This window comes from Salmo salar, chromosome 01, assembly GCF_965601325.2.
Source record: "Salmo salar chromosome 01, fSalSal1, whole genome shotgun sequence".
Taxonomy (NCBI): domain Eukaryota; kingdom Metazoa; phylum Chordata; class Actinopteri; order Salmoniformes; family Salmonidae; genus Salmo; species Salmo salar.
In genome coordinates this window covers 28687186-28710252 of record NC_138291.1, presented here as the reverse complement: position 1 = coordinate 28710252, position 23067 = coordinate 28687186, and the positions used below count along the sequence as shown (strand labels likewise).

General features: G+C 42.3%; 3 protein-coding genes and 1 pseudogene across 6 annotated transcripts; 2 read left to right on the top strand and 2 right to left on the bottom strand.

Moving 5' to 3' along the window:
* Window positions 1-3036: 3036 nt before the first annotated feature.
* LOC100380379 (neuroglobin) lies at window positions 3037-7407 on the bottom strand. 3 transcript variants are annotated; one of them, XM_014170612.3, is made up of 5 exons: window positions 7116-7407; window positions 6778-7022; window positions 6117-6225; window positions 5811-5930; window positions 3037-5654 (listed from the first exon to the last, which is right to left on the bottom strand). In XM_014170612.3, the coding sequence occupies exons 2-5, from the start codon at window positions 6873-6875 to the stop codon at window positions 5502-5504; spliced, it is 480 nt and encodes a 159-aa protein (XP_014026087.1). In that variant the 5' UTR covers window positions 6876-7022; window positions 7116-7407; the 3' UTR covers window positions 3037-5501.
* Window positions 7408-9507: 2100 nt separating this feature from the next.
* On the bottom strand, window positions 9508-13097 carry LOC123723797 (protein FAM161B). 2 transcript variants are annotated; one of them, XM_082973285.1, is made up of 7 exons: window positions 12948-13097; window positions 11551-12586; window positions 10904-11429; window positions 10636-10803; window positions 10447-10546; window positions 10193-10324; window positions 9508-9923 (listed from the first exon to the last, which is right to left on the bottom strand). In XM_082973285.1, the coding sequence occupies exons 2-3, from the start codon at window positions 11711-11713 to the stop codon at window positions 11116-11118; spliced, it is 477 nt and encodes a 158-aa protein (XP_082829411.1). In that variant the 5' UTR covers window positions 11714-12586; window positions 12948-13097; the 3' UTR covers window positions 9508-9923; window positions 10193-10324; window positions 10447-10546; window positions 10636-10803; window positions 10904-11115. Both variants share the same exon structure in this region, with proteins under 2 accessions (XP_082829411.1, XP_082829413.1).
* On the top strand, window positions 12523-18468 carry LOC106593202 (ubiquinone biosynthesis monooxygenase COQ6, mitochondrial). The gene is given in 6 exon segments (XM_045716193.2): window positions 12523-12552; window positions 13666-13726; window positions 14229-14336; window positions 14339-14362; window positions 15069-15127; window positions 16893-18468. Coding segments are annotated over 6 exon segments (462 nt in total). The 3' UTR covers window positions 17073-18468.
* LOC145858603 (ubiquinone biosynthesis monooxygenase COQ6, mitochondrial-like) lies at window positions 18467-23067 on the top strand (annotated as a pseudogene).

Below are 23067 nucleotides of genomic sequence, written 5' to 3'. Positions count from 1 at the left end.
AGGGTCCAAGAGAGAAGGTTAATCTATAGTACATTGGTTAATTTGCCATCATTTAGAAACATTTTCATAAATGGGTATTGTTCTCAAACTATTGTCCTCAAATGTTCTGATTTGTAATAATTTATGTGCCATACTAAACATTTTTGCATCAAAAATTATATTTTACACTTCCTTTTCAAAATCCCCAGTTTTGTCAAAAGGCATTTTAATGGTCAGCCTGTTGGTGCTGAATCAAGGTTGTGTGGGGAATTAGTTTCTGTGCTGATCAGGTTTGTTCACAATGACCATGAATTTGCCTGGCAGCACTATGTTCCATTGTTAATAGGAAAGACTGCGCCCCGGTCAGAGCTGCAGAGACAGGGTTAATGCATGCAGGTGCTCACCTCCCTGATGACCCACTGTTTGGAGAAGTGCTTCTGCATACAAACTAGCCCTGGGACAAGCCTGTGTGCATACTGGAGACCTCATTGGTCCTGTAAGCTTCATGTGGGGATTGTAGGTCGAATAGGGGCAACTCATTGAATGAGGCTGCCTGTCGCCAGAGCAGGGTAGAGGAGAAAGCTGAGTCTCCAATACCACTGAATAACATTGCCCTTAGTGCTGTTTAGGACAAATGTGCATCAGCATCCCTAAAATCTACGCTTGGTGCGTTTATCAATGATAATTCATTTACAGAGACTTTAATAGGGGGAAGATAAACCTATTATTCTGATAAGTTTCTGTGTGGGATAAATCACTGCCATTATGACCCTCATCGAGAGAGGGAGAGATGTATAAAACGCCTGACATTTTCCCCTGTCACCACAGGCAACTGCTTGGAGCACGCTTCTTAGTGAAAGGTGAATTCCTTTGGGTGTGTGGCACAGAGCTTTTCCCCTCATCTCAGATGCTCAGAATAGAATGTCTCTACCTCCTGCAGCCCACCATATTGTCATTTCCCCCACGGCTTATGCTGCCTCCTTATTTCCACATGCAAATTCCGCTTAATCAGTTGCTGCTGTTTTCTATTTACATATCTTTAGTTAAAAATTATGTAAAGAAAATATAAGCTGTGCTTTGTTTTTCACCCCCAGATTGCATAAGTTTACAGTAGACTTGTAGATGCAGGCTATAGTTGTGAGTGTACTCAGACAGATGATCAGTGTGTTCCAGGCCAGGCAGGGCTTTGAAGGCCAGAGAGGGGGGACAGTGCTTGCTCTCAGATCTTGGAGGAGATCGATGTGAGATCCAGTGTGGAGCTGTGAAGGTCTTGGCAGGCAGCGTGTCACAGAAGGTGGAGCTCATTAGAGGAACGTTGTCCTGATGAAATGCCACTGTCTCCATCTCCCAGAAGAGGTGTCAAGACCTGTTATCTAATGCAGGAGAACAGTGCCATTAGAGGGTGGCTTCATCTGAGTGTTACCATGGCTTCATACTTCAGTTAGAATATAACCTTTCTAATGTTTAGACTGCAAGTCAGTCAAGAGAGATCCTACCTTACTGGAACAATGTTCTGTATCCCTGCCTGTACTTTTTAGTGGAGCAATCTGTACCAACAGAGAGAAACATAAGCGCTCTAGCCATTTGAGACACCTCAAGTTAACTGGGAAGTTGGTTGTAAACTCTAAGCTTTCAACTGAAAATATTCACCTGTTTATGACATGTTAACAACACTGTAATACAACTGTCATGAAACAGCAGACAGAAGTGCTTTTCCTCTGGTTGCTAAGGTAAGTGTTGCCGTGCAGCAGTGGTGGAGCCATCAGTGCTCAGCTGCCTCCAGGCTGGATGATCTTAGAGTGCTAACCTGATTAGCCCCAGTCTACTAGCCCCCTCCATCTCTCTACAGCCCCCTTCTCCTCTGTATCATATATCAGCCGCCCGCCAGCCAGCACCACTTGAGGAGAGTGTCTGTCTTCCTTCCACTTTGGACCAACAGTTTCCATGACAACATCCAATCCCCCTTCATTCCAAAACACATTGCGTGGCTGTTGTCTTTTCTGTCTGCTTTTCTCCCTCAAAGTCTCAGGACTGATCCTCCAGCAGCTGTCAGGTATGGTACTGTACAATGTCCTCAAGTGGCCTCATGGGACAACTGTTGATCACTCTGGTGTACAGATACTTACCTCAATTATTCTGTATCCACCCATCTCTTGTGTATACTTTACTATGGCAAGTGGCCAAACCGTCTCTATACCCCTACATATGCCACTGGGTTGTACAGATGCTGCCTCACAAGACCTTTATACCTATAGTGGAGGTGAATGCGCCATAGCAATCCTCAGCACAGCAGATCAGCTCCATGTTATGTGATGAATCATGTGTTAAACTAAATGTTTTTCTCAGCTCAATCCCCTGAATTTACACCCCAGCCTAAGTGTTACTCCCTTTGAGTCACAGTAGGACAGGCAGTGACTAGCATCAATCAACCAAAACCTCAGACAGAGAAGATGGAGAGCGCTGCAGAGAGACAGATTTGGGACATGTCAGTTACTGCTTTATCACCAGAGCAGACAGCCAGCTCATTGATGTGACTTTTACAATAATGCAAGCAAATTGAATATGCGAATGCTTTGTGGGATAAATTAAAATGGAGTTCGGGCAATCTGATACAGTACATAACAACTTAGTCCCCATCTCACTGTCTCTCATCTCTCTCCCGTTGCCGCACGCGCGCACACACACACACACACACAAAGCTTCTCTTAATACTTAAAAAAATGTATACGTCTGCATTTTAAGGGCAAGAAAGCACATTAGCCATGTAGCGGCTAAGAGTTCTTGGAACCCTGGAGATGTGATGTATGTGACATTTGCATGATTAAGTGGGATGATATTCACTCTGCTCTCTGGTTTTCAGATGAAGTCCCTCTCATCTCTATAGCCACAGGGAAGGGGCCAGCCAGAACACTGATGTTACATAATCCCAAGGAATAGCCAACCAGAGCGAGAGAAATTGTGCATAGTGTGATTGATTACAGACCCTGAACTCAGCATTACTACCATCGCACTGACAAACAAACCAACATAGTGGAAGAAAAACAATAAACATTGTCGTCTTTTTTCAGTAGCATGTCCACAAAAGATCACCTTTATTTACTATTAATTGAGTAAGCACACAACACATTACATAAGTATAGGATGGGGTCCATTTTACGAGCTGTTTGGTTGAGGGAGTATGTATTTGCATTAAGTGTCACGTGTTTTTGGTTAAAGGATAGTTGAAATCATTGCTGTTCACAGCTGAGTTGATGAGGTAGACATTGAGACACTCATAAACAGAATATCATGTTATTTAAATGTACCAATGCAATTCACACATACACACAAAACAGGCCTACTCTCAAATTGTTGAAATAGAGACAATACACATAGCAATCTGCCTAGTGCCATGTATAGACATATTAGAAAATGTGTTAAACTCATAGGTCTAGTTTCCTAGATTCAGATTAAGCTTTTTCTTGAACTAAAAAGCACGTTCAATGTAGATTCTCTATTGATAATGCTTTTTGATTCAGGGGAAGGGTTAATCTGGTAAGGGAAACTCATAATGCTAGTTGGAAAGTGGGAGAGAGAAACAAATCTGAATTAGTAGTGCTGCCATGGCCTGAAAATAAACCTCACAGGTGATTGAACGGAAAGATAAAGTGAGATCTCCTTTAGAAATGGTTGTGTATTTAATGCCAACAGACATCCTTTTAGGGATCGGATCACACATTGATAATATGGCAATTATACCGATTGAGGAGAAATGTCTCTCTTACATTTATCATGACTTAAGGATAAAAGCTCACTCATCAAGACTTAAAATGCTTAAGAGCCTTGTCCTGCAAATTAAAAGGAAAATACATGGATTTTACATAAATGTTGTGGTTAACGTAACAGTTTGAAAAAACTGTGTTCGCAATGGCATATAGTCATTCACATACGTAAAACACGTAAATACAAAAATACATTGTATAAAAGTAATCTCAGACTGAAGCAATATTCACCACATATCAGCAGATTAGATATACTGTAGTGTAGTGTTATTATCAAATACTTGGTGTATTATAGCTAACTTGGCATTGTGACTTTCAATGTACAGGAAGATAACGACTGATACACACTGTATAGAAACATATAGGTAAATGTGTTCATAGCAGCAAAAAGGACGTACACATCTCTAACTATCATCTCTAACTATCATTGCTTACTATTTCAGGTAGGATGTAGTGAAACTTGTTTATCAATAAATGCTTTAAGGTTGTCCACAGAAAGATACTCCAAGCTCCAAAAGCACTTAACATTGCAGTACTATGAGCTTAATAGGGAAGAAAAAAATGTATGAATAAATCCTGGCTTTGTCAATTACCTACTGGGTCCAAAAAGCCAAAATAGACTACTACTATATTTCTGGCCTGTTTACAACTTATGATAGCAGTATTTACAATATATAGATACAGTATGTGGTTCAACACCACTTTACATTTACAATTAGTGAAAACTGAATGAGCTTAAACTAAGTCAAGCCCAAAGACCCTCAAGCAGATAATCTACTGTTGAGTTCCATTACATCAATTAGCTAGAACTCAAGAGAGGAGAATAACCATTTATTTTAGAATAAGTAACAGTCAGTTGAAGCCTATTGAAATATTATGGTAATACACATATGGCAACGTGAACTGTACAACCTCTACTGTCAGAGGAGAGGAGAGTGCCACATACACATTTCAGACAAAGGTGCACATGGACACCCTAACAGTCATAGAGATCACATAGAAAAGCTTTAGAATACATGAACAGTTCTTGTCATTTTCTACTGAGCATCATCAAAAGTAATGTGTTTGTTAATAATACCAAGGACTTTAAGAATCAAGTTCACCTCTAAGGATTGTTACACTCCAGGTCATGGACACACACAAAGAAAGGAGAGCATTAGTATGTGCCATTATCAGGTCCCTAGCCTAACTCAAAGATATAACGATAGAATCATGACAATCACTCTAAACAATAATCTTGGACGTACTGTACTTTTGTGATCAATGTTTCTATATCACTGGTTTGATTTGGGAGAGAGCCCATATCGTAGCTGCCCATTCCAGCCAAGTAATACAGCCAATATAGCCAGTGTTTGACAATTGTGTGACTCTAAGATACATCACAAAAACCACCACAATCATTGTAATTATTTGAGTAGATATATCAATGCATTATTTACAAAGCAATTTCAGTTATTACCTTAATTTAACCCTATGCTTCCTCTAATTTGAGGAACTCAAACTGCAGACCAAAGATGGTTGACCCATAACATCCCCACAACGTTATAGCAGCACTCTCTGGCAGCTACAACATCCACAGCAAAAACAGTTAACTCTGAACACCAGGTGATCCGACCATTATTTGTTGTGTCAAGTGTGATAACGCCATTCGTTCACCATATACAGCAATCAAACCTTTATGCTGTGAGTTATACAACCTTACTCCATAGCAACCATGAGGGTGATTAGACAGCAACTGGTAGCAGACCCCAAGTGTATGTTTCAGTCAGTCTTGTGTTCTCCGTTCTTGGCCCATCCTCTGCTCATGGCCGCCACTACGATGGTGTACATGTTGAGCCAGGCCTGACGCAGAGGGGCTGTGTACCCCTGACCCAGACTGCACTGCAACATGTAGAGAAGGGACTCCCCCACCACCTGCAACATACACACACATGCATGCAAATATTATCAATATTGGCATAGATTGATAAATTGTTGCAAGTTTTGTTTCTTAAAAGTTGTATAGTGTACAGTACACACAGTATGACAGTAATGTATTACAGTGAGTGATCAGAGTGACAGTAGTCTTACAGCGAAGGACTGGGTGTTAACCCCGACTGCCTGGTGCTTCTTGCCCAGGTTGAGCAGAAAATCCTCCAAGGTATGGAGGTTGTCCAGGTGACTGACTGCTGCATCGATCACCAACATTACCTGGACACACAAGCACACACACACAAACACGCACAAGAATGTACGCACATACACACACACACACAAAACAAAGAAACGTGAACATACACCAACATGCAGCAAGAAGTTAGACATTTCCGTGGATTTGTTTCCATGAATTAGCCATTTAACTGTCAGTTTTAACAGTGATGGTCAGTGCAGAGTTACCTTTGTGACATGGTCCAGGAACTCAGGGCTGGAGAGGCAGTCTTGTGTGGTGCCACAGTTTGTGTTGTAGTGAAAGAGGTTGAGGAGTGCAGGCTCTAGTTCAAACAGTCTGCACAGACACAAAACACAATGCAGTACTGTAGGTGCAGATACTGTAGATACACGTAGTCGTAAGTCACACAATAGTTATGATTTTAATGTCTGGTGTAAGGAAATAGGACTGTCGGCGACAGTTCTTCTCTAGCGTCTGTTTTAGTAGCAGCAGTTCCAAAATAAAGACTATTGCAGCCAGTCGCCAAGCAACAAGTCAAGCCTCCAGTCCCGGTATAGGGAGTGTACGATGCAGTATCTGTGTTGGTTAAGTGTATTTCTCTCTCCAAGTACTGTTTACTATGGCGACTACATTATTTACACTATATTTGCACTATGCCGGCATATTTTCAGTGTATACAACTGCAAATTGTAGTGAATGGTTAGGTTTCAGTAAACTTTCTTACAAAACAAAATGCTGCAGATATTAACAAACACTCTGTTTTGGTACACATACAGTAAAGACTGATATACGAATCACCATGAAATCTTCATGGAGGAACACATGCAACTTCTCCTAACTCCTCCATTCCTAACTGCTCAAATAAAAAGCTTTAGCTCAGAACTATACCTGGAGAACATGATGACTCCGTGTGGAACTTTGTTCTTGCCAAGACTCTCCCAGCTGACTCGGATCAGCTCCTTCTCTTTCTCTGTCAGCTTCTCCATGCCCAGGGTCGCTCAATGTGAGGACTAGTTCTCGTTGCAGGAATACGCCAACCTCTTTGCCGGATCAGAGGAAAAGCCTCTGGTCTGGGCAACCCATTACACTGTTGTAGACTCGGCTTGGGAAACCTCTGACGACCCACCTGGAAACTAAGTGTAAGTACAAGAGGGAAGACATAACAGGAAAACCAAAACAATAGAAAGAGGAACTTATGATCGTTGTATGTGCAAATCCCAGCATACCTTGGTTGTGAGACTCTTTTCTCCTCACACGCTACCTGTCTGTGCCAGGCTGTGGAGTCTGTGTGTGTGTGTGTGTGTGTGTGTGTGTGTGTGTATTTGTGTGTGTGTGTGCAGAGCTGCTTTGGCAGGCACCCTTGTGCACTTACTTGCTCTCTTGCTCACGGTGCATTCAGAGAGAGACAAGTCATCCGCCGCTCTTATCTGTCACACTGACTGCTGTCTCTGTCCCTCCCCCTTTCTCTCTCCCGCTATGCTCTCTCTCCAGCGATGTGGATTTGTTCACCCCACTAAAGAAGGAAAGATTTCTCTCTTTTTATCCGTTGAGTATGTGATGAGCTACAGCTCCTCCTGCAGGTGAACCAAGGGCTGTCAATAACATCAACCTCCCCACAAATAAACAAACACATATAGGGCGCACCTTGACTTGAACTGTCACCTCCAGAGGAGGCTGGTGAGAGGAGCTATAGGAGAACAGGCTCATTGTAGTGGGATGGAATGGAGTTAAACATGTGGTTTCCATATGTTTGATGTGATTGATACCATTACATTCATTCCATTCCAGCCATCACAATGAGCACATCCTCCTATAGCTCCTCCCACTGGTCATCTCATATAAGGTTAGAGGGCAATGAACTAATGCGGGATAAGTAAACAGTTAATCATAAGCATGATTTTGCGTAATGGGAAATGTCAGACCCCAATTGGGGGCCAAAATGAACATTTTAGAGTTGCTCTTTAACCTTGCTATGAATCTTTCTACCATCAGATAGTTTTATGCCCAAAAACTACACTGAATGAAACTCTGTAGTGCTTCAACCACAGACACTTAATCTGGAGCACTTGAATAATGAAATGTGTGGGAATTTTTATATTGTAGCTGAAGTAATAACAGACTTGAGGGCTCCACCTTTGCAAAAGTATATGGTTATTGTTTAACTGCTTGGAGAGGCGTCTTCTCAGACACTCAGATGACCAAGTCTGGTGGCCAAACTTACAGCATGTCATTACTCCACATAAGAGATGGGTTTTTTCTCAGCCATGCTATTGCCTGTTTTATTGGAATGCTTGCTCAACCGTTTCATTACATAGGTTTTTGCCCACACCTTTAAAGTCGGGATGTAATTAAACAGCCTTGCCCTACTATTCTCTGGGCCAGAGAGGTGATAGTGTTGTATTCCATATGATCTTACGCTGTTAGCCATGGCATTCTCTGTGTTTATAGTAACTTCTGTATGGAATACCCAAGATGGTACAAAGCAGTCTCCTGCTGGACCACTGGGGGGTGTAAAGAGGGGAAACATGGTTTCCATGACAACCTCACTGGAGCCCTTGAACCTCTGTCATGTGATGTTTGAGCTCTCTTGGAGGTGACTGTATCTGTCATTCAAGCATCTCCAAACGATGTGAACCTTACAGCTGGTTTGATTGATGGGATTTCAGGCCTACTGTACAGTGTAAAATACCATTTAAGGTCACTCAATGACTTCCATAGCCATCTTTATCCGAATACAGCCAAACATTTGAGGTGGGACTTCACATCACGGTTCTGTGATGGTACCCTCCAAATGACCATATAAGCTGGTCTCCATGGAGACAACAAGGTATGGCTCTGGAATGGGTCCTTGCTATCCGGGATCCTTGGGACGTCACTACCCCATTGAAGTTGAAATGTAAAATGGTTATGGTAAGGGTTAAGGTTAGGGTAGGGGTTAAGGTTTTGGTTAGGGTTAGGGTAGGGTTGTCCCTAGGATTCCGGATAGCTGTTAGCCTTTGGAATGGTGGTCGACTGCCAGCTACAGTGTGTCTGTCTGCTGTCAGCTTCTTTGAGTGTGTTTCATCAGCCAACTTAAAAATTATATCCAGTAATGTACACACATATTCAGATGTTTCCATCTGGTTAGCAAAATCCCATAAATACTTTGCTGTAACCTGCTTCAGCTCACAGTGGAGGCCAGTATTAAACCCCATTTGATGTGGAAATGGGCAGAGAGCAGTGCACTGACATGCCTTTTGTGATGGCCGATGAATGGCTAGACCTATTTACTTAACTGGTACTGTGGCTGTTGAAATAGCCAGAGACCTTAACCAAAGCATCAGAGAAATGTCAATTTATGACATTTCCTGTCCTTATAGGACCTGTCCATTGGCAAAATATTTATGGCCTTGCATGACAGATTTAATATCGTACTATAATATCCCTTAGATCACTGTCAGCACTTTGATTTACCAGTGAGGGATGACATACTAACTACACCAGGACCATTCAGAATCTGTTGTATTATACTGTAGGCCTATGTTTTGTTTTTAAACTCTTTTTTCCATCTGGTTACTAAGTATCTGTTCTCCTTTGTAATGCCACGCGTATCCCGGCAAAATTGTATAAAACCAAATAAGCCTTTGATAGTCAGTTTTAATAAGGATGAAATATTATGCAGCCATACATTTAATATTCCATAATACCCTGCCATTGTAAAATTCAAAATGACTTATAAATACATAGTTACATAAACCTTTATTCATTTTCTCACATTTGCTCCAGTTAATATCAATTTGAAAGCTCCAGAGGCCACATGTCCCTGTTTAGAAAGGTCATAATCCATAACAAACATGTCAGACAGTCAAAGACTGGGTCAACATAGTTAAATTAGACTAGAATTACTTTAGAACATAGTGCTCTTTGAAACAAAATGGCTATATGGAGTTCCATGCCGGGTCGACCTTTTTGATCATACATTTATTTCCACTCTGGTTTTCACGCTCTCTTCCTCTACCTCTTCAATTTTCTCCCAGACGTCTATGTTTCCATCCCTAAATCAGACATGTCGGGTTAGAAAAGGTCTATATTGTAATTACATCAACGTTTTGCTTGGCTGCAGTATTTGTCATCTCTTCACTAAATACTTTATGACAGTCTCCCTGTATTATGTAATGCAACATTGTATAAATGACCAAACCACATGGCGTCCTTGGAGTTCCAGCTGCAGTGGTATTCCTAGTGGTATTACATATTGTATGAATACAACTAACAGTTAGTGGGTAGACACTCTACTACACACCCTTGTTGTCATTGTAGGTACCTTTTCTCCATGTTACTCTCAATACTTCGGTCATCACAATCGTCATCAGATTTGAAGATCGGTGTCGTTTCAAACTCTCATTCAAACCAGCTTCCCTCTGCATAGTCGCTCTGCGTCAGCCTTGGCGTTTTTCTAGAGCAATTACATCAAAAGCAATGGAATAGAAAAGGGGCAGTTAACAGTTCAAAGGCTCTTCTCAAGTGTTTGCAATTCCATAAATGTAGTTTCCAGGTCATTGCAAGCCCATAGTTTACCTGTGACACCTGTTCAAACAGGTAAGGATGGTCAGTGACTCTGGTCTTCATATCCTGTAGCTCCTTCTTATACTCTTTCATCCTTTGTTGCTCAGACTCCCTACAAGTACAGAGCCACAGACACATTAGGTAAATAAATACAGTACAACTCTTTAATCAGTCTGTTCTTTTCAGTTTTCATCTACTCACCGGTGCTGTTTCAGCTTCTCATGGTACACCTCTTTCAGGCTGCTGTGAGGGTCCATGACCTTGGCACGGAGAGCCACTGTCTTCTTCATGGCCTGAGACCTCATCCTGTGTTTCCTCATCAGCTCTGCACTCTCCTGCTACGTGCTCTCCCTCTGCTCCACAGACCTTCTGATGGACCATAGGACAGAGAGAGTAATCCTCATCTTTACTGTGATCTGTGCGAATGAAAGAGACACATCTGATAGTGAAGTTCACAGTTCCCGCTTACCTAATTGCCATACAGCGTTTCCTTGCTGCATCTGTAATGTAGGTGGGAAGCATATCTGTAGACAGCGATGTTAAACCGCCAAAGGAATTGCTTCTCTTCAAAAAGGCACTGACTGTGGATTCCTGAGAACAAAAATAACACGAGGAAACAGACCAAAGCCAAAGTAACAAAGATATAATTTCTATACTGAACTAAGTTATATTTGCAGAGTGCTACAGTAAGCTCACTTGTTCTTTTTCAGAGCTGCTCCTGCTTGTTCTTGAGGGCAGGGTTGACGTCCGCAGGTGGAAGGGCTGACACTTGGTCACATCTTTCCTCTGGGCCCTCCTCAAGTCTTCCCTGTGGAAAGCCTTGTGCAGCCTATCAAAGTCAGGGATCTGGGAGGTGGTCTGATCCAGGAAGGCCAGGACCTCCTTCTTAGTATGCTGGGAGCTGTGTATGAGGTGTGAGGTGTGAGGTGCTGTGGACTTCCTCAAGTTCTCCTGGGCCCTCGGCTGGATGCATATCGTCCTGCGCAGCTCCTCCTCTACAGAGCATGCAGAATTCAGTGAGAAAAAAAATAGATTTAGAGAGGATAATAATACATTTATAACACCATTTCCTGTACCTTAGCAACATCTCAAGAGATATTTTTTTAGGCAACGCACCTTTCAAATGCTCAGAGACTGCAGGGTCTTTGATTGCTTTAGGTATTGGTTTCCTGACATTGGTGGCCTTGGGTTTTTGAGTCTGTGCCACCATGCTTATCATTTCCATCAGCTTCTCTCTCTTCTTCTCATCTCTCTCCAGGAAGCTGAAGGGCTTCTGCATGGAGAGCAGGAAGTCCTTCCTCTGTTCATGGCCTTCCTTCCTCTCAGTGGCGGTTCTAGACCATTTCAACTGGGGGGGCCAAGCTGGGGCCAGTTGTACTGTTAGAGGGGCAAGTTACATTAGACGTTATTGTTGTCATATCATTTTCTTCACTGCATTGCAGGCATTAGCAGGCAAAAGACCATGTTCATGATCATCATCGTTGCCACTGTCTAATAACGGATGTAAAAAAAGAACGATAGCAAACATTTGTTATGTAAAAATTATTTCATACTCCACATTTAGGGGGGCCACAAGGGGGTCCAAAATTGTTGCCCCCCCCCCCAGAACCGCTAGTGCTTCCTCTCCCTCTGTCGCACCTGCATCATCTCATCATAGAGGTGCAAAAACACATGGACAAGCACAGGAACAGCACGGAACTTCCTCGGACACTCCGCCTCCTCTTTCTCCTCTTTATTTAGTTGGTGCTGCTCTGTTTCTGTTGATCTTGATGCTGAAGTTGCTGTGATCCTCTCTGTGTAACAGTTGTGACGGATGCCCAGGCTGCAGAGGATGTGATAGACCTCTCCGATTGTCTGACCTGTTGGGAGGTCCTGGAGTACTAGACCACCTGTCGACGCCTGCTGACAGCATAGAGTTCTGCTGGACCCTTCTTTCCAGGCCCTGTCTCTGTCTCCTCTCTGTCTCCTCTCTGTCTCCTCTCTGTCTCCTGCATCTGCTGCTTGTGGGCCTCCTTCATTGCTTGCAGCTGGTGTTGGAGCAGCACCTCTGATCTCAGGCCATCCTCCATGAAAGCCTGATGGTCTACCATGTTCCTCTGCTCCTGCATCCTAGCAGCAGTGTGTCCTCCTGAACCCAACACTCACCAGACAGCTATAGAAAGAAGAAAAAGGAATACATTTTGATTGTATTCCAAAAACACCTCTTCAAGAAACACCTCTCACAGTGAGAAAAACACAGCTATTTTTATTTTCCACAGAACTGACAAATATCAGGAAAAGTTATCTAAACTCCAGCAGCACACGATGTGAGCTTGCGCAAGGGTTGCCCTAGCAACCAAACTGCTTCTCCTAACATTAGCAGAGAGGTATTCTTATGTCTTTGGTGTTAACATAGTACATGCTAAATTGCTGTTTTAGGGCAGAAAAATAGTATTGTTTCACAATGCATAACTACAATCAATTATGAGATGAAAATATAGTGGAATGTTGAAAAATAGATATTAGAAAATAACCTGATGCTCGTGCACGATAGAACTACCGCAGACTTATTCCAGCGCAACATTCTTATCCCCCTCTTCCTGCTTCACAATAAAGACAGTCATATATCGACGTCATACATCCACACACACTGTTACAATGTTATACATTTAGAATTACTGGATAATGTTCAGCAAAACCAATATTTGACTCCACCCCCTGCAGCCCTCTAACGTTTGATTGGCTGAAGTAAAAGCTCGAGGTATCATGTTCATACATTTTAGGAACACATTTTTAATTCAAGCGGCGTGTTAACTGTATCTCTTGTACATTGTCCTTCTGAATTTGGTTTTGAATTATTTGTTAATATAAATAGCACCAAAAATAACTTGTGAATAAAACTAGTGCGGTTCCTTGTTGTGATTGGTTAAGCAGTACAGGGAGTACCTGCCTCTGTTACATATGTATAAATATACAACATGGCTGGATTATAGAATGGCCAACGCTGCGATTAGGACATATGCAAGGCGAGTTTAGTCCTGATTAAAAACATCCCAACAATACAGTTGGAGGTGTTTTAGGGTTCGACGAGTCCCACGTTACGTTGTTTTAAAGATGCATAGTCTCACTAAAGCAACGCTGGTTTTAAATGGAATTGGGCAGCGGTGTGTTGCTGTGAATCGTTTTTCAGGAGCAAGAATCATTTGCAGGGGACTCGCGTGTGCAGCAGAACATGGGGAACATGAAAATTAGCTTTATGATGTCATTATATCTGGAGGAGGAATGGTTGGGACCACTATGGCTTGGTCTTTAGGTGAGTCGAGGTGATCTCCTGAAGCTGCCAAGAGAGACAGCTCAATCTGCCCCTATAGTTGCCCCGTCTAAACTTCTTTCTATAGCCACAACATCATAAACCCCGCCCATGTCTATAATTTATCTACATAAAATACCATTTTAAACTAAATCTTATTTTGTGGCTGTGTAATCTTATTTTGTGGCTGTGTAATCTGATTTTGTGGCTGTGTAATCTGATTTTGTGGCTATAGAATTTAGTGGAAACCCCTCTAAAGGAGGAGCCATCATTTTGCTGCTGATTTACAGCATACCGTATTTGTCTTAGTTCTATGTTGCTTAAGTAAGGTATAATTAAAACAAACATATAGAGGAACTTTTTTATTTCTTGTTCTCTTTAAAACCAAGATGTAGGCTATAACAATGCTTCACTGCTCTGAACATCATATCATTAGATAGTCTGTCTGTTTATCATTTTGGACGCAGCATCAATCAGTTTCATAGATCCTCATTATTTTTGACAGGCACGGATCCAAACTTGGAGGGGAAGAAGATTCTGCTGCTTGAGGCAGGCAACAAAAAAGTGATGGACAAGGTCCCAGATGCCTATAGTAGCAGAGTCAGCTCCATCAGCCTGGCTCTGCCACCCTCCTCAGTGGTACACAACCATATTACCAAACACTATTATCATGTTCCCTGAGAAAGTCATCTCTCTAATGGCATTAGCAGCTCTGTTTTCCATTGACAGCTAATAGCATCACAAAAATGGAGGAAACCTCTCTGCCAGCAGATACACATGGCTACAATAGTATGAGGTTCATAAAGAACAGTAGGAGTGAATAGTTGTTTATATCCAGTTTGGTAGTCAATATTATTGTCAGGGTTGGTTTATCCAGTTAATATGGACAGTATATCTTATCCAATGACAACAGAGCTCTTGTTTAGGTTGCCAGCCTGCTGTCTGATTAAGCCTATTTGTGGTGTGGCTCAGTAGAAAAGGTTGTCAGGAGGTCGGTTAGGAATCAGACCCATTCTGTCTAGTCGCACATGCTTAGCAGGGATCATATCTGGCCTCTAGTCTACATCAGTCATTGATGGGATCCTCTAAACTATTATTCATGTCTCCTTGGGTTTTACTTGACACACTGATGATGAACTGCATGTCAATAAGGAAGTGAAAGTAGTGATTCGGATACCCATTGCTATGTCATGCCCAGTTAAATTGACTTTGCCCACTTCATATCTCATTTGATCAAATTCCTTTAACAAGTCATTATGGGGCTTGTATGCCTCATACATAACATTCCTACATTTTATAGATGAGCATCTTGTATTATATAAAATAGTGTGTGTGTGCCTTTCAGGTGTTGGAGCATGGGATCACATTATGAACATGAGATGTAAGCGCTATCAGAAGATGCAGGTCAGTTTTTGGAAACTCCACTCTACCACAAGCTCTAAAGGTATTTTTTGTCTTTGAAAAACCCTTTTATGTAGATCGTTAGAGTTACACCACTATATACTTACTTTCCTTCTCCTTGCATCAGTAACTTGTTTGGCTATAGAGTTTCAGGAAACTGTCATCTCCACTGCCATTTACCTCCACTCAATCATATACTTTGCTGAACGTGCTGTACAATGCCATTTTCCTCAGGAATGTAGTTGTTCACAACAAAAAGGCAAACGCAATAGTGGTTTAAAACACGCATTTCCTTCATTCCTCTGCCTAATTTATACATCCTCATAGGCCATGCAAATGCAAGGGTGCCCGCAAACCCAAAAGACAGGAGGAGGTACATTTTAAAAAGATGACCAAAACTCCCTGGCTTGGTGAAAGGTTTGGCTTTTCTTCTGGCCTCAGTGGCAGAGTGTTTATTTATTAGGAACACAGTTAATAGGAAGAATAAATCTATTTGGCAGTTTTGACTAGGCATTCATTCTCTGTGTCTACTAATTATAAAGATTCATGTGACAAACAGGAGGCAGGAGATGAAAGATGATGGGATGTATGGATGTCAGCAGCAAAGTGACCCTGTTTTACAGCTGTGGGCGCAGGCTGAGTCCCTTCTGTAAGATGTGGTCAGTTTGTATCAAAGACCAAACCACAGGGTTTCACTCATGGCCAAGGATGTCATCATAAAATGCCATATGGTGATTGTGGTGATATACCTCTCCCATAATACCTTAACTGCTCTGCTCCTTTTTCTGCTTGTTTGTTTGCTGATGCATATTACAAGGATAGAGGAGCAGTGCGTTGAGGTCAACCTAAAAAAAGATCCTCACTATCCCAAAAAGTTAACTACTGCCTTAAAAAGGACATATAACCTGAAATAAGGTTTTGAGCAAGGAAAGGTTTCCCTATGAGTCATTAGTAAGCCATTTCCAATGGTCTCTCCCTTGTCTGAGTGTTAGGATGGAAAGATAAACAGGTTTTAAAGCTCCCGTTTGGGGATTTCTCCTAGCAAAGAGGACAATAAGTACATGGCAACAAATGTCTTATCAACAGAAGTATTATTTTTCTCCAACTTAAAAACTACTTGCGGTTTGGTTTCATTAAATCTTTCAAGCAGCCAACCACTTGTCACAAGTTGCAAACCCACCACCATTAGTGGTTTTCTGTAGAGTAAAACCCACTACTTTATGTTGGAAAAAAGTAGTTTAGCTGTGTTACTTCTGAAAGATGAGGTCTGTCACCTTGGTAGCAAGCTATCGGTCCTACATAAGCATAATCACTTTTCTGCGTTGCATGAACCGTTTCAGAAACCGTCTCAGACAGTCTCAAACTTGATATGAGCCACAATTATGTGTTCTGTTCTGACTCTCAACTGTTTTGGGATACATGAACAAATATTTACTTGCTCAGTAATGTTAACTAATGTGTTACTGTAGCCTACTTATTTGTTGGGGCAAAAATATTGCCATAAATCGACATCACTAATGGCCTTTCATCGTGCTTCAGTAAACTTCCATAGAACCAAGTCAACCATAGAACCAGAAGGGTGTTGGTGACCTTCCTAGAACTTAGTTTGGTACTTGAAGTAGTGGCTGCCAAGTTCTGGCTGCAGATGAACAACTTTGATGTGTTCAGTTCAATGAGGCTGTGCTTCTTTGGCCGGCTAAATATAGGGAAAGGGGGTGCATTTAAAGATAGAGTTGTAGACCACAGGGATAATTGGTCTCTCATTTAGGTTTGGGATGCCTGCTCAGATGCCCTGATTACATTCGATAAGGAGAACCTGCAGGACGAGATGGCATACATTGTGGAGAACGACATCATTGTGGCAGTCCTAACTAAACAGCTGGATAATCTCTCTGGTAAGAAAAGCAGCTTCATGTACAGTCCAGTTGCATTGATGATTTTCACATGAATCCCTCTCTATGCACCAGCAGTGATGTGACTCTCTCCTTAGAGGACCTCTTGATTCCATTGACATCCTGTTAATGAGCACTGGGTCTGGCAGCTCATGTAATGTCACCACATTTGTTCCATCCTGTCTCTGTGTTTTATTTATTTGTACTTTCCCCAGTGTCTGTTTTTAAAGACCAGTGCAGCTCTTGGACACATCCAGGTTTTTCCTGCTATTTCAATCAAGTGCCATATTCCCTGTGTGCCAGTTAAAGCACTCCATAGACCCAGTGCCATGGGAAGACACGTGCAGTGGTCCAGTGACCTATTTAATATTGACATGTGCTTCCACACCATGAGTGCTGATGTTGTATTGTTGCTGAAATTAGACAGACTTTTTTGAGGTTCACAAATGAAACTTGAGCACTGCCGTGTGATCGACTGTAAAACTACATATTTATAAACAGCCTTTTTAACATTTTGCACTAAACAGATTTTCCTTACGTGCATCATGTTGGTCCTCTACTTTCTTTTTTCTTCCTTTGTTCATGATGTTTCTCTGCTTCTGAGGAAGTACATGAAAAGCATGCACTGAGCCAGCTGGTTTTGTAGTAACTCTGCTCTCCAATCACTGCAAGCCAATATTTGTCACTCGTGTTCAGGACTAGTAGTCAATCTGCGGATGGGAACCTCTTCAAGTGGGCAAAGCCAAGCGTAATTCCAGATCCTTTCTTGTTCGGGATGACTGGCTACTGATATTCCAAGAAAGTGGGAGTTTTTAGTGCAACCCCAACATGCTGGCAGCAAGTGGAAAGTGTGGCATGGTCTGCTTGTAGATAAACACTATTAGTCAATCCTATGCGGCAAGCCAAGACCATTTAGAAGATTGTCAATGTGAGCTTCGGCAACTGGTCCCTGCCAGAGAGGGAAACCAGTGGTGTTTTACGAGGTGGTTTGTAGATCCTCCACTGCTTTAGTCACTTACAGCCAAACCTTACTCTCTTTTTTTTCCTTTTTGGAGGAAACAAGTAGCAAAGCCTTAATTAGTGTGACCAATGCTGGTCCCTTTCTTGTTTAGTGAAAATAGGGGTACCCATTTGACCTAAAACAATTCTCTGTGGCGAACCCAGGCTCTGCTTTTGACCAGCTTTTTCTCAGTGTTTTGTCTGTCAGATCAGGTGAAGATCCAGTACAAAACCAAGGTGGTGATGTAGACTTGGCCCAAGTCCCACCAGGTAGCTGAATCCATCCCCTGGGTTCAGGTCACCCTGGCCAATGGACAGACGTTTCAAACCAAACTACTGGGCCGTCCAACAGCTGAGTAGTAACTCTTTTGTTTTATGGATGTTGTGAATGTTATTGTTTTTTAGCATTTGACCATGATTCTCTAGGCTATAACCACTGTGATTGGCTGTTTTTCAGATTGGAGCAGATGGGCCAAATTCGATGGTGAGGCAGGAGGCGGGGATACCCACGATCAAGTGGAATTACGACCAATCAGCTGTTGTGGCTGTCCTGCATCTGTCCGAAGTCAGATGTACATCTTACAACCTGTCAATTTCACCAACACACCTTGTATTACCATATAATAACACCTAGAAGGGATACTCATTATTTTCATGTTTTACAGTATATACCCTTCTTATACAGCCAACAGAGAACAATGTTGCGTGGCAGAGGTTCCTTCCAACAGGACCCATAGCAATGTTACCGGTAAGTGTGTATGTTCAAAATGCAAATGAGCTTTTTGCTGTTCCTACGTTTTATTTGACATCCCCCCTTCTCTCCTTTGGCTGTAGTTGTCGGGACACAGAGAGCTCTTTGGTGTAGTCGACCAGCCACCGCCGTGCTGAGGAGCTACTGCAGCTAGATGAGGAGAGCTTTGTGGACACCATCAACTCTGCCTTTTGTGAGTCAGGCCTGACCCTACCAAATCAGCTAATGACAATGAGGAACAAGTACCAAAATACAGCAGAGAAAGAAATGGATATCTGATACATCCATATGTGATATGAAATAACATTTATGAATGGACATGCTCTTGTTAAAATACCAACAAAAGCACACTGTAAGTGCACCAATGAACCAGTTAGCCAATACCAATGGTTGCACTTGTCACTGTTCTGTCTACACTACATCATACATGTAGACAATGCCAACGTTGCCGTCCTAAAGTTGCTTTCCCAAGCCGGCTATTTTTACTGGTCCTGCCATTGGGGTCACCACGGTTCAGTCATGCTTGCTTTCAGGCCTGGTTCGCTAATTAAACCTGTGGTCTGCCAGTGTTGGTCATTGCTGCATGGAATGGTTTTCAAACTAAGCTAATTCAACAGCACGGCCTGACCAGCTTCTTCTTTTAATTAGCAAGGCTCCTGTAATGCCGCCAAACCATTTTGTTAGAAAGGAAAAGTACACCACTCTGCATTTCTGCACTAGTTTGCATCTTTGTTAACTTCTTCTCTCTAATTGTCTACCACACCCCTCTCTATCTTTTCTGTGCCGCCCCCTTCTTTGTCGGTCTATTCCTCTACCCTCTGTTTCTGCTTCTGTCTTTCTCTGTCTCTTCCTTTCTGCCTTGATCTCTCCCTCCGTCTCTCTCTCCCTCTCTCTTCCTCTCTCCCTTTGTGTCTTCCTGTCTCTCTCTGTCTCTTCCTCTCTGTCTCCCTCTATCTGTGTCGTCTCTGTCTGCCAGTGGCGTGGCCCGGATCGGCCCAAAAAGCCGGGTCATGTTCCACCTGGGCATGGGCCACGCATCAGAGTACATCAGGCACAGGGTGGCCCTCATTGGGTAAGTCAACACTCATCCCGGTGGGACACTGAGTTATAGAACTTCACATCGGTTTGCCTTGGAAAACCGTGACTTGTATTTCACTTGGCATTTCGTAAATAGAAGGTTTATATGCCCTTATTTACATAAGTATTCACACCCCTTTGCTATGAGCTCCAAATTGGAGTCAGGTGCATTCGATTTCCTTTGATCATCATTGAGATGTCGCTACTACTTGATTGGGTTCTTGGTCACCTGTCCGTGTATTTTCTTTCTAAGGAACTACCCAGACTCTGCCTAGAGCTGGTTTTCAGACCAAACTGATCAACCAGACAAGAAAGACCTTGGTCAGGTAGGTGACCAAGAACCCAATGAACACTGACCAAACTACAGAGTTCCTTAGCTGAGATGGGAGAGCCTGCCAGAAGGACAATATCTACAGCACTTCACCAATCTGGGCTTTAAGGGAGAGAGCCAGACGGAAGCCACTCTTGAAAAAAAGAGCACATGACAGCATGCCTGGAGTTTGCAAAAAGGCACATGAAAGACAGAGCACAAGGCAAAAGATTCTCTGGTCTGATGAGAATTTGTACTATTTGTCTGGAGAAAACCAGGCAGTTCATCCCCCAACTAACACCTTTCCTACCGTGAAACATGGTGGTGGCAGCATCATGCTATAGGGATGCTTTTCAGTGGCAGGGACTGGGAGACTGGTTAGGATAGAGGGAACAATGAATGGAGCCAAATACAAGCAAGTCCTTGATGAGAACCTGCATGAGAGTGCAAACAACAGACTGGGGGTGAAGACTTACATTCCAACAGGACAATGACCCCAAGCATACAGCCAATGCAACGCTGGAATGGCTTCTGAACAAGAATGTGAAAGTCCTTGAGTGGCCCAGCCAAAGCTCAGACTTGAATCCCATTGAAAATCTGTGGAAAGACTTGAAGATTGCTGTTCACCGCCGCTCCCCATTTAACTTAACAGAACTTGAGAAAATCAGCAAGAAAGAATGGGAGAAAAATCCCCAAATCCAGAACTGCAAAGTTGATACAGACATACCCAAGACGACTCAAAGATGTAATCACCGCCAAAGGTGCTTCTACAAAGTATTGACTCAGGGGTGTGAATACTTAAGTAAATGAGATATTTATGCATTTCATTCTCAATACATTTGCAAAAAAATGTAAATACATGTTTTCGCTTTGTCATTATGGGGTATTGTGTGTAGATGGGTGATGGAAAAAAATATTAATTTAATCCATTTTGAATTCAGGCTGTAACAAAATGTGGAATAAGTCAAGGGATATGAATACTTTGTTTTATGAAACAAATTTTCTATCATAAATATTCCAATAGATTGTGAAACTGTGATACAGAATGATGCTTGGAAGCTCCCAAAATCATCAACACACAGAGAAAGAAAGACATGCAGGTATAGCGATGTTCATGTAATAACAGAGCATAATATATAACTTTATTAATTTACACTTTTACATTCCATTCACAAAGTCACAGTGGCATATCATCTTTGGAGTCCCGTCAAACTGCCACTGCAGGACCAGTGTACGTGTCACTCGCTTGCAAACGCCATGTTCTGCTCCTGGAGAGAAAAAGAACGAGATCAACAGATCAAATCTAAAACATCCATTTCCATCCATCCATACTTATCCATCTGCGTATAGCACTAGCAAGTGTTACTAAATCCAATGACTAGCATCTTTCCTGTCTGCATAAAAAGTGGCACAACAAACCTCTGTATGCGATATCTGTAAACTGGGAAACTAAACATTTAATATGGAAAAATGTCAAGCATAACTTTGGGTCTCCAGGGGGGAAATGCCTTTACAACCAGTTACGGTTGCTTTGGTCTGAATCACTTAGTATGAAATAAAGCCAGTTCACATGAGCGGTCTGTAATAAAAGGGGTGTGAAAACACAAGTCAATACCGCCGTAACGCAGCCCCGGGGCCAGCCTTGCACCCCACCCACACACTTTCGGGTAACGCTAAATTTGGGGCTAAACTTAGCTGCCGTAGTAGTAGGTTCTCGACCATGGAAATTATAGGCAGTGCTGGAGTAAAAAGCCATGTAATCAGAAGAGGGTGGGGTGGGGTCATGGGCAAAGCCAAGGTGGGGATTACTGCTGAGAGATGACCCAACCTTGGGTTTTCAAGAAGAAATCAATTCTACTTGAACAAGTGTTGTGTGATCGAAGAGTTGGGGGTTCACTTTAGTAAAGAGAGAGACGGCATACTTTTATGGCTGGTAGTGTGTTGGTGGCTTGTAGACCGAAGGTGCATAAGAGAACCACATGGGCAGCGTTAGTTGAGTAGAGTTGTTTCATCAGGTCGATGGCGGCCATCATGGGCAAGTTGGGTCGCTGCCGTTCCGCCTCATATTCCAACAGATGCTGCATGGCCCCTGCACAACACAACACAGAGTTGTGCAAAACAACAGGGGTTACATATCATGGAGCAAAGACTTTCATATTCTGGACCTGTGAACATTTTATTTCAATTTTTGTTGCATTCAGTCAAAACATTGGAGCTATTCTGACTTCAAAATAAAACAAATAAAAGATTCACATAACAGGATTTCCATTTCTATGAAAGCGATGTACATACAGTCCTTGCCAGAATGGGAGGGGAAAAAAATGAATAAACTTCAGGAAAGCCGGTTCTTTTTATAATCAAGAGCAGCAAGCGTCCTAGCCTGGATTATGGGAAAAAGCTTATGAAAACCACTGGCTATGTCTGCTGTGTTTTGTGTCCATTTAGTATAGTCACTAACCCAGATCCTTCCCGTTAAAGTCCGCCTGGCTCAGGACCTGAGTGAGACAGGCCACATCCCCAAAGCCCAGGTTGGCTCCTTGGCCAGCTAGGTGGATGCGGTGTGCTGCATCCCTGCAAAGAAAACTAAAGACCCCCCGTCATGTAAACCTAGTCACTACATCTACGGGGTAGGACCAGAGCAAGCATTCCCTTCAAATAGACAGAAATACCAATAATTGAGCACAGGAATTAACCAACTATTTATTTAGATGCAGTCGACAATGATTTTTATATGACCCTTTTTATACCTTTACAAAATTAGATATTTCTGTATTTAATTTTCAATAAATTTGCTAACATTTCTAAAAATAAGTCTTCATGTTTCAGCCTTTCGTGTGTAGATAGGTAAGATTATTATTTTTATTTATTTTTATTCAGGCTATAACAACATGTGGAATAATTCAAGGTATGAATA

What these genes read in the sequence shown, in the direction of transcription:
- LOC123723797 (XM_082973285.1), bottom strand. Translation starts at nt 11,713, where the DNA reads ATGCAGAAGCCCTTCAGCTTCCTGGAGAGAGATGAGAAGAAGAGAGAG. An exon ending in AGTCTCTGAGCATTTGAAAG is followed by an intron (nt 11,430 to 11,550) that starts GTGCGTTGCCTA and finishes CATGCTCTGTAG; the next exon opens with AGGAGGAGCTGCGCAGGACG.
- LOC100380379 (XM_014170612.3), bottom strand. Translation starts at nt 6,875, where the DNA reads ATGGAGAAGCTGACAGAGAAAGAGAAGGAGCTGATCCGAGTCAGCTGG. An exon ending in GGAGTCATCATGTTCTCCAG is followed by an intron (nt 6,226 to 6,777) that starts GTATAGTTCTGA and finishes GTGTCTGTGCAG; the next exon opens with ACTGTTTGAACTAGAGCCTG. An exon ending in TCCTGGACCATGTCACAAAG is followed by an intron (nt 5,931 to 6,116) that starts GTAACTCTGCAC and finishes TTGTGTGTCCAG; the next exon opens with GTAATGTTGGTGATCGATGC.